The following is a 14,437-nucleotide window of genomic DNA, read 5'->3' as shown; positions in this document are numbered from 1 at the left end:
TGTGCATTCCTTCCTTCCTAACAAGACATTGGGACAAATATGACAGTGCCACCTAAACTGAGAGATGATGTCTGATTAACAAGAAATGAGGAAGCAGATCGTGCACATAGGGCTGGCTTGTTGCCACAGAGGAAACCATGTATGTGCAGCCTGCTGAGTGAACGGAATGTCTCGGGAGGGGCCTGGCTCACCGGCTCCTCTCCACATCTCTACCGAATACTGTATCCAGCTCCAGCCCACCCACTTTCTCAAGCACACTGTTTACATACCCACCCACGCTCCCCATCAGGTTAGAAGTTCCTTTAAGAATAAATAGAGGCACACACTACCCCAGAGTGTTCCATCTTGTTTTTTATTAGCACAGTTCTGCCTCCAAGAGACATAGATCACCACAGGCACTCACTCTATTTGGGTCTTGGTTGTATGTCTGACCCTACTACTTTGAGGTTACACCTGCTTTCCTTGGATATAGAGAGGCCTATGAAGGGAAGGCAAGAACTCAGGGTTCCTTTCTCCTCAAGATGGAAGAAGACACAACAACCTAATGACCGATGTATCATGGAGTAGTGGCAGAACCCTAAGCTGCCCCGGAGGCCCAGGTACTTGGAGTTCTCCCAGAGACTAGATACTGGTTCACTCCCCTCCCATAGTGGCCAATCCATAGGTTGACCCGTGAACAATTTTGGCCAATGTTACACACACATTACAATCAGATTCCTTGGCTCTGTGACCTTCAGTTGCTGGAGTGCAAAGGTCAGATATGTGCACAAACAACAAAGTGTGGCCTTTGGTCTCTGCAGCTCCCCTTTCCCTGTGTCATCCGCCATCCTACAGGAACCTGAGACCCTAGAGGTGTGAGGGGCCGTGGGGTGGGACTACAGCTAGGAGTGGACTGCTCTGTTAATGGGTCGTTTTTCTGTAAAGAAGCTTTTTAGTAGTAGCACCTGGCTGATGCTAACTGCAAACAGAGCCACAGTCTCGCCTACAGACCAGTAAGACACCCGACTATTAAGGTCTTCAGCTCGGGCTCGGTCCTGAGCCTCCCGCAGTCGGTAATGGGTCTGGGAGTCGATCACAGTCTTCAGAGCCTCGTGAATAGTTACACAGGCAGATTCCATCTAGGCAGGGAGAAAAGAATAGTCAGGTAGGGTAGAATCCAGCAGCCAAGATTTACTGCAAAATCCTAGGTATCAACTCCTGGTCCCACTGAGGGGTCTGTGTAAGCACTTTATGTAGTTTCACAATCCAACAGATAACCTTGTGGGAAGCTCAGAGAGAGCAACGTATTCAATCATACGAGTTTAGTAAGTGACAGAATCAGCCTATGAGTGCAAGCCATATTCTGTGTTTCTTATTTAATCCTCAAAATGCCCTGACAGATGGGATCACCACCTCTAGTCAAGGACAGCCAGAATATAGCTTACTGACACTTACCGATGAAGAAATTGAGGTCAAAGAGGCTACATGAACTGCCTGAGGTACCCAACTAACTAACAAGCTCTATGGACTAGATTCAATTATGCCAGACTTCTGGATGCCTTCAGTTTCACGTATAAACACACACAAGTGAACATACAACAATGCACATACACACATACACTCACACCTAACTTCACAATATCGTATGCCTGCTATACAGTCTATGTTGTAGACAGATATCTGCAAATGTTTGCAACACCACCATCAAGGGTCCTTGCCCCCTATCTGGGAATTTAAGACATGGGGAGCCGCCATTCCTGTAGTGACAATGGTACTCGGAAGATACCACAGCCAAATCTATTCACACAAGCCCTTACAGCAAAGATTCTCTCTAGCTGGAAGAAAAAAGAAAACTCTACAAAACCCAGCAAAATGTCTCAAGGGGCTGACAGCATAATGGTTGTCCATGAAACAGGGTTCTTGGCCATATGGCTAAGGAAACCAACTAACAAGAATGCAGACGCCTCCTCTTCTAGGTAAACACACAAGCTGGTCAACAACTGCGTCTTAGCTCTCTGAGACTATAAGGAGAGGATGCCTGAGCCTGCTCAGACTCTTAGTACCCAGAGGTGGGAGGTGAGAGGTGGGTGTGGCAGTCATCCACCACGTCTGTGGTAATAGACAGCTAATACATCAGGCCTGCAGAGCAGCATGAGCCCTTACTCTAGCACTGTGATTACCTGCACAAGAATGGGCTTGTCAACACTGTCATGGAGGAAAGAGTCCCAAGACCTAGCCTCTTACTGAGGATCTACAGCAGTTAATTGTTGCTGAGAGAAACAGCAACTGATAAGGTGGTCATTCATGTTCCAATAAGTAACCTTTACACATGCTCCCTATGATAATTAGAAGGAATCTCAACTAACTAAACCCATTGGCCCACAAAAAACAGTAATAATGGGGCTGGCTGGGTAACTGGCTCATGGAGACACCTATGGTTAAAGGCACTGGCTTCTCTTTGGTGTACATACTGGCAAAACACTCATACACATAAAATAATGAATCTTTTAAAATAGAAATGCAAACTGGAATTGATTAATGTTGACAGGGTAGTGGAGTAAGCCCTGAGAAAATGAAGTCCCAAGTGAGTGCTCTGCTGACATGGGCATGGCCATGTCAAGGACACCAGTGTCTCAGGCCAGTGTTCTCAACCTGTGGGTCTCTACTCCTTTGGTGGTCAAAGGACCTTTTCATGGGGGCTGCCTAAAACCATCAGAAATTTCAGATATTTACATTATGATCTATAACGTAGCACAATTACACATATAAAGTACCATTGAAAAAAGTTTTTATAGTTGGGGTATTATCACAACATGAGAACCATATTAAAACATTAAGAAGGTTGAAAACTACTGCCTTAGACTCTGAGAAAAAAAGGCTAAGCTCAGAGAAATGGCAAAGCCTTCCTTCCTGGTCCTAGTGCAAATGCTGACAGTCTGTGCAGAGAACGTGCACTGTAGCTTTCTCCCTTAGATCTTCACAGCCTAAAGTTTATGCCTTACAGAGACTGCTCCTATCAAGATTAGCTAGCCGGGCGGTGGTGGCGCACGCCTGTAATCCCAGCACTCAGGGAGGCAGAGGCAGGTGGATTTCTGAGTTCGAGGCTAGCTTGGTCTACAAAGTGAGTTCCAGGACAGCCAGGGCTACACAGAGAAACCCTGTCTCGAATAAACCAACAACAAAAAAAAAGATTAGCTAAGCCTGCCTCCTTGTTCAGCTGTATATGAAAACCCTGCCTCCTTGCCTATCTAATTAATAACTGAACCTCCTTGTATAGCTATATGCAACAATCTCAGCTCCCTGTCCAACTGTCCATAACAAGCACCCTGACTTTCCAGGGCGCTGAGGCCTTTCCATCAGGGAGTCCAGACCACCTGCTCAATCCAGCTTTTCTTCCTGTGTGTCTCTGTTGTCTTTTCCTCTTTCCCTCGCCATCCCAGTCAGGTCCAAGTGCCTGGAGCTCTGCCAGATGCAGCATAATAGGATAAACTATGACGCAGTCTCAGAAGCAGAAAAAGAGTTGACGAGGACCTCTATGACTGTCAGTTATAAAAAGAAAAAAAAAACCAAAATAATAAAGAGATAAAAGCAGTGTAGTGAGCTAATTGAAGCAAACAAAAGAAATATAGGAAGAAAAAAACTCAAAATTGTCCTTACAGAATAAAGCATGCATTAATAACAAATAATACACAGCCAAAAAAGAAAGTCACCTCCACTATCGCAAAAGACACCTCCACTATCCAGCAGAAGAGGCTTGTTAATTCCAGGAGAGCAAGGCAGTATACATGGGCTTGCTGCTTCTCACTTTCTACTTCCAGAGAGCCCTACAGTTGGCACAGACTGGCAGAAGAATATCTCCATTAGGAGAGCCCCTATGCTGGATCAGAGTGGGCTTGGGGGTAGTTTAAGGTCACAGAACTTAGGAACAAAGGAGATCATTAGAAGGAAAAGTGGATAAAGACACACACATGTATGGTGTGTGTTCAGTCATAGGCTATGTATGTGTACATATGTATGTATATATACAAATATGTATAAACACACATGCTTCCAATTATATAAATCCACGGGTACTTTGTTTTTAAGCACCAGGGAATGGATCCTTTGGTTCTCCGAGATAGAAATCCATTCTCTAAGTTCATTTCTATCCCAACACACTCGGAAATCTGGTGGTCACTGGATCCACTGAGTGGGAATTCCTCAGACCCTTGACTGTAGCCTGACACTTCAGCATGGGTTCACCCCCTCTCCATACTGCTAACTGGAGACAATCATCCAGCACATGAACCCCTGGGGTGGGGGTGGAGGAACATATATCAACCATAGCACATAATTAGGACACACCGGTATAAGCCCTTCCCAAAGCAGTAAGTCACCAACAGTGGCACACACTCAAGAGCACCCCCTTATCTTAAATGCATGCTACCTCCCTGTCCACTGGGCTCTCCACGGTTGTCTACCACAAAGCTCTTCAGCTCCTTACCACAACATTTCTGTTAGTTGCTTCAGGGGGTGTGGGAAAGCAGGCACTGGCTAAAAGGGGAACTGTATGACCCTGAGTACAACGGGCTGGTGAGGGAGGAACTTTACAAATTCCACCTGCCCTCCTCACTGCAACAGAATCACACTGGAACTGAGGCTCCGAGAAAGGCTTTCTCTGTTGTTCAAATTAACCTTTTCTCACTCATTTTCTCCCACTGGTACAAGAGGGATTCCTTAAACCTCCACGGTTTCATCAGTGACCAACAGAACCAACAGAACAGCCGATCCCTTCAGCTGGATCTCCTAACTTCTATTCAAATAGCCAAATGTACATAGTGGGTATTGTACTGGGCAATGCAACGCCATTCTCACTGTCCACAGATGGTGGAAGACTGGGCATGAGCCAGAGAAAGAGAACATATGGTCTCTTCAGAGAGCACACGGGAGGAAAGACTGACCTCCTTAGAGATTTGAGACATTCTGGCTTTGGTCATGAAATGAAATAGTTATTCCTGTCTGACAGGTTCCACAGGCCATGGCGATCAGTCAGGAGACAAGTATTTTGTGTAATGCCTCCTTCATTGGGGTATTAAGAATATAAAGGCAGATAGCTATTGGAGTCCTGGCCCTTGGGAAGCCCAGCCTATGTGTAGGAGGAAGGAAGAGCTTATATAGAAAGAGGGAGAACTCCAGATGGAGGCTGATGTTACTCAATAATCTTGAGAGCCCTGGGAGTCAATGGAAACTACTCATTGTCTCTAATTGGCGCAACTTCTCTTCCACAGTGGGGATTTGTTGCTCAGAGACTATACTTGGTAGCTGTCCTGTCCTGACTTACTACACAAGTGGTCACCAAAGGGACATGAGTGGAAGTGCTATGTGCGTGACTACAGGCCAAGGCTTTGAAGGGACAGCTGTGCCTTTCTCGTGCCTTTCTCGTGCCTGCCCCTTTTGGTGTCCAGAGACAAAGAACTCTGAAGCCCGAGGGAAGGGAGAAGGATGGTGAGAAAGAGCCTTGAGGCTCAGGACAAAGTTCTGTAGCAGAGCGTGTGCTTAGCAATCACAAGGTCCCAAGAGAAGAATAAGAAAAGAAAGGAAGGGAAAGAGGAAGAGAAGAGATAATAAGGGAAAAGGAGAAAGGGAGGGGAGGGAGGAAAAGAAAAAAAGAAAAGGAAGTGAAACTTAAAACCAAAAACAAAAGCCAGAGCCTGGATTCCCAAGTCACTGTCCAACCTTTTCCAAACTACCCTGAGGGTAGACTCCCCGTGTGCTGGGCACTGACACATGGGATTGTTACTTAACTTGTGTTACCCTCACCAACACACTCCATAGGCAGGATGCTGGTCTTCATGATTTGAGCATATCACACAGCAGACAGTACGTGACCGAATTTTGGAAGAGGTGCTATGCCAGAAAAAGAGAGTTGGAAAGGTGGAGAGGAAATGCATCAGCAATGAGAGGGCTCTGGCTAGAAACAGGAGACCAGAAGTGGAATGGAGTCTTTCACAGGTAGAGGGTGATTCCGGCTCATCAGCTAAAACAAGGACAAAAAAGCAGGAACATGCTGAGAGCAGTAGGGTTCCCCATCCCTGTCACTGTCACACACACTCACCTGCGTGAGAGCTGTGACCCTATTCCCCATGTCTGGGAGAATGGGGGGCTCATCACCCACTTGGAAGTCAAAGTAGACGGTCTTGTGAGAGAAGGTGGAGAACTCATTACTGAAGCAAAACTGGTAAACACCCTTGGCCTCCGTCTTGTATGTGAAGCTGTCATACTGTTTCTTGGTCTCCCTGTAGATGATGTTGCCCATGGGGTCTTCCACATAGCAGTCCACATCGTAGTGGCCTCCAGTGATAACCTGACAACCACAAAAAGGGTGCAGTTACCAGGAGGCGACCAATACTTTGAGATGCTAACCGGAACAGGGACCACGCTAAGCAGACTGTAATTTATCCCTCACCATTTTCCAACACAGATGCCATGATGCTTCCCATACTGCTGAGCTTGAGCAGTTAAATAAGAGGCAGTGACCACTACACTCAGTATTTGTCTTGATACTAGGACAAAACTATTTGATAAAAGCAGTTCAAGGAACTATTTTGAAGGGTCTATTTTGGCTCACAAATAAATTCGAGGGCATGGTTCATCATGGAAAAGGCATGGGGTCTGGGGCATGAAGGCTGTGGAGAGGTGGGGGGAGGGGACTGGCCACATGGCATCCAGAGTCAGGAAGCAGAGGGAGATGAATGAATGGATTCAGCCAGTTTCCTCCTTTTTATTCAGCCTCTCCCACTTAGGGTGGCTTTTCCCACTTCAATCTAATCTAGAAACCCCTTCACAGACATGCCCAAAGGTGTATCTCCTTGGTGATTATAGATCTCCCTCCAACCATTTACAGAGCATGCCTATGCCTACCCCCCAACAGCTTCTGGGGCCTCACAGGCCACATCAGGAACGCTATTCTCATTCTCAGGCTACCTGTGCTGAGGCAGGCACACACACACACACTTTGCACGTTGTCTATAGATGTGAGAGGTGTCTCATCAGTGACTCCATCTGATGCGAAATTGTCTTCAAGCAGAAGCAACTTTCAGAGCTTCTGCCACAGAAGGGATGTTCATTGTACACAATTGAGCTGCCTGTGTTACCTCATTTCTAGAAGTCTTGCTTTACAGTGCTCACTCTGACCCTAGACCGGCTCTTTAACCCTAGGGGATGGAGCCTTTACCAAAGCAACTGTTAGCTATGAGATCTGTCCATGGAGACAAAAGTGCAGGACCTGGCTTTGCTGAGCCATATGGTAAGCAAAGAGGCAAGCCCCATTGCCTCACCACTGGGGACAGAGCATGTCTGACTGCCCTCATGTATATGCTGCCAGGGTTCGAAGTCTGTACTGAACCCTCCTTTCCAAAAACCCCTTAATCACTCCAACTATCTCTCCCCAACTCCAACTGTAAATGATGCAGCGACTGCAAGAAGTGCAGCCCAAGAGACAGTTGGGACAGGCTGCCAGCCTCTGTCCAGCTAATTAATACTGGTGTTCATAAGAGTAGAAGGTACCTGGGGAGGTCATTCTGGTCAATTCTGTAGGGGGCGACAGGGGGCGGTAACAAGCCTCCCCATCCTGGGTGCTCACCTGTACCCTGCCTAACTCCGCAACCCCCCTGGCCCACTTCGGGAGGGCTCAGCCAGATACAAACATTTCTTTTCAGGGAGAAGTCAGCTGGTCTAGGGTTATGCCCGACCCCCTCAGCCTTTGGTGGCTAATCTTGACCTCTCCGGAAGGCGGCGCACCAGTAGCCCAGAGAGACGCGGCTAGGGCCGCACCTGGTAATCCAGAGAAAACTTCACGCCCTGCTCCACCTCCTCGTGGAAGCACTGCTTGGCGTTGTCCGGCAGCTCGAAGGTGAGCTCAGCGCTCCGCAGTGGCTCGGCCCGGAGCAGGAGCAGAAGCAGCAGCAGCAGCATCTGGAAGGATGAAGCGCGCGGAGCCTCGTTGCCCATGATGCTCTGGGCCCGGTCCTCTCTAGGCTCCGGCGCTGCGACAGCAGGGACAGCAGGGAACGGGGAGGGGCTCCCTGAAGAGACGTGGCGCGAGCTAGGCACAGGGGTTCCGGGTGGCGGCGACGCTTTGCGCAGCCGCACACTGGAGAGGTGGGCGGGGAACCTTTCCGCCCGCTGCGCAAGCGCGTCACTGAGAGTAAGAGCGAGTACTGTGTCTGCTGCGGGTAGCGGAGCCTGGTTCTTGTCTGTGCGTTCCTCCAACTCTTGCAGTCTGAAACCGTTAGGTTTCTAGTCTGTTTCTGACTTGCTGTCACTTAGTGTCTGCCATGTCTCCCGAGAAATCCGGGACGTAGAGAATACATTCAGTAGTTAGGAGGCCTTGATGAACTAAAAGACAACAGACGCTTCATTCCGCTCTAAGGTGAAAAAGTGTTCAACAAATTAAACCCCATGGCTACACCTGCTCCGGGGGGAAACAGGTTTTCTCACACACAGACTCCCTTATGAAAATGAAAGCATCTAAAGGATTTCAATTATGTTTTCGCATTCGGGTCATATTGAAAATTCTTTCAGAGAGAATCTGTCATCTGCTTTAATTTCTAAAAGTGTTGAAAGACAAATTGATTTACTGTCTTATTCATGATAACTGCCCTAAGAAAGATATATGTGATTTTATGTTCACTATAGTCCCATAAACAAAGAGAAATTATGTGTTGTTATATTTGCTGCTAAATAAACATTTTATTACAGTAGAACATTATTAGATATGGTAAATCTTGATTTTAGCAAAGAATTTCACTGCTTATATATATATTACTACATTAGATAAGATTGGCATACACTACCACTGGCCATATGGGATCATGTATCTTGTGTGTAAAAGCACTCTAGGTTGTGATGTGAAATAGCGGCACCCATAATATAATTATTAATAACGTGCATTGTTTCTGTGCTAGAGGTGAAAGAGGAGTTGAGCGTTGTGCCTTGGGGCTCCTTCTCTGCCTGTCCTATTAAACATTATTTTACATTTATTTTCAGTTATGTGTAGGCACATGTGTGTATGTGAGTATGTATATATATGAATGCAGGTCTCCCAGGAGGCCAGAGGCTTTGGATCCCTGGAGCTAAAATTGCAGGCAGCTGCCATTCATCTGATGAGGCTTCTGCGACCCAAACTGGGGTCCTCTAGAAGTACTCTTAACCAGTGAGCCATCTCTCCTCCAACTCTTAACATTTTTAATGAAGAATATTTGAAGATGTGAAAGTTATAATCATCTAACTGGAAGAATCAAGTGAAGAAAAGTAAACAAAACAAAAAACAAAAGTTCCCGCAGGTTAACTATGAAGCGCTACATTTAAGTTCCAGGTGGGAAGTGGGGTGGGGTGGGGTGGAGTGGGGTGAGGTGGGGAAGGAATCTGCATATGTTCAAAGAGGCCTGATTTCACAGCTCTTTAAGATGGAGCAGGCAGAATTGGAATCAGCATCAAACTACATATAAAACAAGAGAGAATGCCTGAGAGTTTATAAAAGTAAATTAGTGCCTTAGCAGACAATGATCAGGTGGCACCTATTGTACTATTTTAGGAGAGCTATTACCACTTTGGAGCACTAGCCAAAGGAATGTGATTAGGAGGACCCAGCCTAGACACTGCCAGGAAGCTGATTCAAACAGGAAATGCCTGACCCCAACCCCCAAATAGGACTTAGCATGAAAGTTAAAATCCAATAGGGAATACTATGGAAATACTATAGCTTTAAAAGTGTACCTAAGAGCAACCCACCCATTCATTTGGCACTAACAATGTACCTAACACAGTGTCATATAGCTATCCAGGTCAGCATAGTTTATGTTAATTAATCTTCACTAGCAGCCATGTCTTTAAAAAAAACAAAGTGTTCCTATTTGATAAGGAGCCAAGGTTGTTTAATGTAGTATCGCTTGTCTTTGTGCACTTTCTCCTAAGTGTCAACAGCCTGAGCCAGCCTCGATTTATAATCTCCATGTTTTTGTGGGTCAACTGGGCAGTTGAGCTTCCGGCAGTCTTTTCTGGATTTTCCCATGAAGCTATGTTCATCTAGAGTCCATCTGCGTTGGGCTGTGCAAGATAACCCAACTGGTATGTCTGGGGCAAATATAGGTTATTGACTCTAATGCCTTTTTCTTTTCACCCAGGACTAGTAGACTAGTGTTGGGAGCCATTTTGCAAGCTTCTGTGAAAGTCTGCCTGTCAGGCAGAGTCAAGTCAGGCCAGGGTCTACAATAAGAGTGGATACACTTGAAGTTCAAGGCAAGGGGACTGAATGTTCTGTTAATCTTGGAAGAAGGAACAAGCAGGAATTGGGAGGCTTCTGGATGGGTATCAAACATACATCTTCCATAGTTTCTGCTGGCTTGTAACTTTATTTTCCATGATATTATAAGGTATATAAAGCCTAAGGGAATTAACCTTGAGACTGCTGCAGTGCTGGCTGGACAGCCCTCCCTATTTCTAACCTTTGTGTCTGAGTCTTTGCATCTTTCCTATAATCCTCACACCCTTCTCAGAGGACTCCTTGACTCTGTACTAGCCAGACCAGTACAGGATAGGCTATTTTTCTTATGTAACATAAGAAGTTAACTTATGTAACTCAGAGAAGTATCCCAAAAGGACCCAAGCACAGAGAGCAAGGTTCTCTAAGAGCTAGGTTTCCAAATTCTTTCAACATCACTTTCTACACATTTTACTGGCCAATCAAGCCCAAAGCTGCCCTAGATATATGAAGAGGGAGAAATAGACTCTACCTGAACGGTAAGAAGTTGTCAAACCTTGTTGTAAAGAGGGAACCTTTGGGGATGGAAGGCGTTTTTCAATTGTTAAAGAATCTTCTACAGTACTCACGATCACCTACCTTATCAATAGCTAAGCCCAAAGCTGAACTCAGATCTGCATGGTCCTGCACCATAACAAGCACAGTGCCTCTGCGAATCCCTTGGGATCATTAGTTCTCCATGTTCCGTGGGGAACAGTTGGGTGCTGAGCATGAATGTCACTGCAGTGTATCTCTGCTCAACATAAGAAATCTCTATCAGGAAGAGAAGTAATGGACAGCACAATTTCCACCCTACATACACTAGAGCAAAGACAGGTGAACGGCCACATTCTGAAGACGCTGTAGAGAGGATTCACGAGCTAAGTGCAATGTTAGGCAACTTCTAACGCACCTTTGAAATTTTATATTCCATCATATTCGAAAAGGCCTAAAATTAAGAAAATCTGAAAGAAAACTAAAACCGCAACTGTCTGTCTTATTCCTGAGGTGACTAGTGAAATTCCTTTTAAAGGTTAGTATCTTATTTTTTTAAAGATTTATTTATTATATGTAAGTACACTGTAGCTGTCTTCAGACACACCAGAAGAGGGCGTCAGATCTCATTATGGATGGTTGTGAGTCACCATGTGGTTGCTGGGATTTGAACTCAGGACCTTCAGAAGAGCAGTCAGTGCTCTTAACCGCTGAGTCATCTCTCCAGGCTAAACGTTAGTATCCTAATAGATGCAGAAAAAGAATATGAGAAAATTCAATAGCTGTTCATGATACAAACTCTTAGTGGCCCAAAAATAATAATTTTATTATTGCTATTAACATCCATGAAAACTGGGCCAAACTTCATGGTTCATGATAAACACTTAAATATTTCTTTTTGGAGCTTGACTATTACTGTTTGTTTGCAGACATGAGGTTCTGATTTCAGACCCCAGCACCCACATGAAGATAGCTAGGCATGGCTGTGTGCATGCTTGTGATGCCATCACTGTTGAGGGCAGAAACAGGAAGATCTATAGGGTTTACTGACTGCCACCCCATCTCCAGGGTCAGTGAAAGATCCCCTCTCAAAGGAATAAGATGGACAGTGACAGATCTGGACACTAATGTTCTCTTCTGGCATTCAACCACACAGAGAAGCTTACACACATATACATGATATGACCATATGCCACATATATTTGCACATCATACACACACAGATACACACACACACACACACACACACACAACCTTTCCTTTGAAGTTGGAGTTACAACATAAGAGTCTACTATTACAATTGAAATTTTTATTCAATTTCAGCCAAGAGGTAAAGAAAGACAGGAATGGGCATTAGAAGAAGAAAAGCCAGAATTGGGGTACCACTAACTAGAAGAAGTCAGAAACTGTTACCCAAGGGTGCTTTAGGGATTCACTCTTTTGAACTAGGGAACTTTTGTTGAATCATTCATTAATATTCTAGAGTTCTATATTTGTTTCTGATCTCATAATTATAAACATTTCAAGGGTAAATAAGTGTGCTAAGGTAAAACAGGCAATACAAGTTGGCCTATCTGTGCTGTTTTATCCTTACCCCACACAGCAGGAGCATTCTCCAACATGTTGCTAGGATTCTGAAATGAAATTGCCATTTATCCATACTTGCAACTGATGAGAAAGAAATGTGGGTGGCTCTGAAAACAATTATGTTAAGTGAAGAGAGTCATGCTCAGAAAGCAAGCATTGTATATCGGTCCTCAAATGCAGATGCCAGCTTCTAAGTTTTACATGTGTGTATTTATGTGGAATTGAGTGTAGGTAGAGGCCATGTGTCTTAGTTAAGGTTTTATTGCTGTGATGAGATAACATGACCATGACAACTCTTATAAAAAAAAAAACATTTAATTGGGCTGGTTTACAGTTTCAGGGGCTGAGTCCTTTGTTGTCATGTCAGGAGACATGGTGGTGGGCAGGCAGATGTGGTGCTGGAGAAGGAGCTAAGAGTTCAACATCTTGATCCAAAGGTATCAGAAAACTGTGTGCTTCGTTGGGAGTAGTCTGGGTATATAAGAAACCTCAAGGCACACCCCCACAGTAACACACTTCTTCAATAAGGCCACACCTACTTCAACAAGACCACACCTCCTAATAGTGCCTCTCCCTATGGGTCAAGCATTCACACACATGAGTCTATGGGGACTATACCTATTCAAATCCCCACACCACGAAACTAGAAAGGGGCCCATGAAAAAGGGGAAGAGGTTTTGAGGGAGGGTGAGTGTGGGTCTGCATTTGGTAATAGAACTCATACGATTCAAAAGTGGAAAAAGGAATCCTGGAGGTGGAAGGCTTTAAGCATGAAGAGTGGGCAGGGAGACCAGGGAGAGAAAAGAAAGCTCAGGGAGGAAGCATTGGCCATGAGTAAATATTATGAAAATATAGTAAGAACACCTGATCCATTGTGCATTCATTTTCATTAAATGTCAACTGGTAAAGCAACAAAAAGAAATAAATCCATGTAGTCACTATACAGAGATTGACTAAAGCGAATAGAAAATTGACAAATAACTTAGTGTTAGCCTGAAATTATAAGTAAGATCAATCAGACTAAATAGAGAAAGTAGAAAGTGTTTGCACACTAAATAGCAGGGTATGTCGGTGCCAATGCTGCTTTCGTAGGGCTTATTGGCTTCTACAGAAAAATCCCTTTTGGAGTTGCAAGGCATTTTTAAATATCCTTTCAAATACTTATTTTTATTTTATGTGTATGAATGTTTTGCCTGCATGTGTGTGTGTGTGTGTGTGTGTGTGTGTGTGTGTGTGTGCACCACATGCGCCCCCAGGTGGCTACAGAGTCAGAAGAGGGCATCAGATTCCCTAGAATTGGTGATACAGATACTTATTAGCCACCATTTGGATACTGGGAACAGAACCTGGGTCCTCTGCAAGAGCAACAAGTCCTCTTAACTTCTGAGCCATCACTCCAGCCTCTTGTTAAATACCCTTTCTATTAGAAGAAACTATCCTGCCTTTTTTTTTTTTAACCGCTGAACCAAGGGGCACAGAGATTCCCTACCCCTGGTCCCTGGTCCCAACACATATGAGAGTGTATCAAAGACTCTGCCAACTGGTTGGTTTTGCCTATGTGTCAAAAAGTAGTTCAGGCTTTTGAGCATGACAGAGATGACTGGTTGCATTGAAAGTCCTGCAGTTATGAGAGCCAATGTCAGCCGTGCTTCGTGGGGAGATAGCCCCTAAGGCATGATTTAGCAATGCACTTAGTTACTTACCTTTCTTAATCCCTGCTCCTCTATAAGACCATTTCTATTTTTTCCCCATTGGTTCAATAGAGTTTGACCTTGTTCACTGAAATGCAACTTGAAGTCTTGGGAATTCATCTCTGTGGTAAGTGGTTGCCTAGAATGTGAAGGCTTTTTGCTTTAATCCCCAACACTGGGAGTAAAACATCCATTTGAAATGGAGTTTGACTGTATTTTTTTTTCATCACCCAAAATAGCTCTCTAAAGCTGTGCATTTGCTCAAAATGTCAGGAAGAGATGGGACTGAGAGATTCTACAGAGCACTTATGAAAGTGATCCTCACAGAAAAGTGGCTTCTTTTATGGTTCTATCTCACACTATATAGTCAACAAACAGTTTCTCTTATGTATTTGTTTGTTCACAT

The 14,437-nt window shown here is 44.8% G+C and overlaps 1 protein-coding gene across 1 annotated transcript; it reads right to left on the bottom strand.

Annotated features, from left to right (window-relative positions):
* Nucleotides 1-333: 333 nt before the first annotated feature.
* On the bottom strand, nt 334-8,089 carry Tmed3 (transmembrane p24 trafficking protein 3). Its single transcript, XM_052187665.1, has 3 exons — nt 7,792-8,089; nt 6,074-6,322; nt 334-1,118 (listed from the first exon to the last, which is right to left on the bottom strand). The coding sequence occupies exons 1-3, from the start codon at nt 7,966-7,968 to the stop codon at nt 882-884; spliced, it is 663 nt and encodes a 220-aa protein (XP_052043625.1). The 5' UTR covers nt 7,969-8,089; the 3' UTR covers nt 334-881.
* Between the last annotated feature and the right edge of the window lie 6,348 nt (nt 8,090-14,437).

The sequence above is a fragment of the Apodemus sylvaticus genome, chromosome 7 (assembly GCF_947179515.1).
Source record: "Apodemus sylvaticus chromosome 7, mApoSyl1.1, whole genome shotgun sequence".
Taxonomy (NCBI): Eukaryota; Metazoa; Chordata; class Mammalia; order Rodentia; family Muridae; genus Apodemus; species Apodemus sylvaticus.
Note: the sequence above shows the minus strand (reverse complement) of the source record. Positions and strands in the feature narration are given on the sequence as shown.

Excerpts from the sequence above, each read along its gene's own strand:
- Tmed3 (XM_052187665.1), bottom strand. The coding sequence starts at position 7,968 with ATGGGCAACGAGGCTCCGCGCGCTTCATCCTTCCAGATGCTGCTGCTG. Across the intron at positions 6,323-7,791 it reads AGTTTTCTCTGGATTACCAG|GTTATCACTGGAGGCCACTA; the intron begins GTGCGGCCCTAG and ends TGTGGTTGTCAG. Across the intron at positions 1,119-6,073 it reads GGGTCACAGCTCTCACGCAG|ATGGAATCTGCCTGTGTAAC; the intron begins GTGAGTGTGTGT and ends CTCCCTGCCTAG.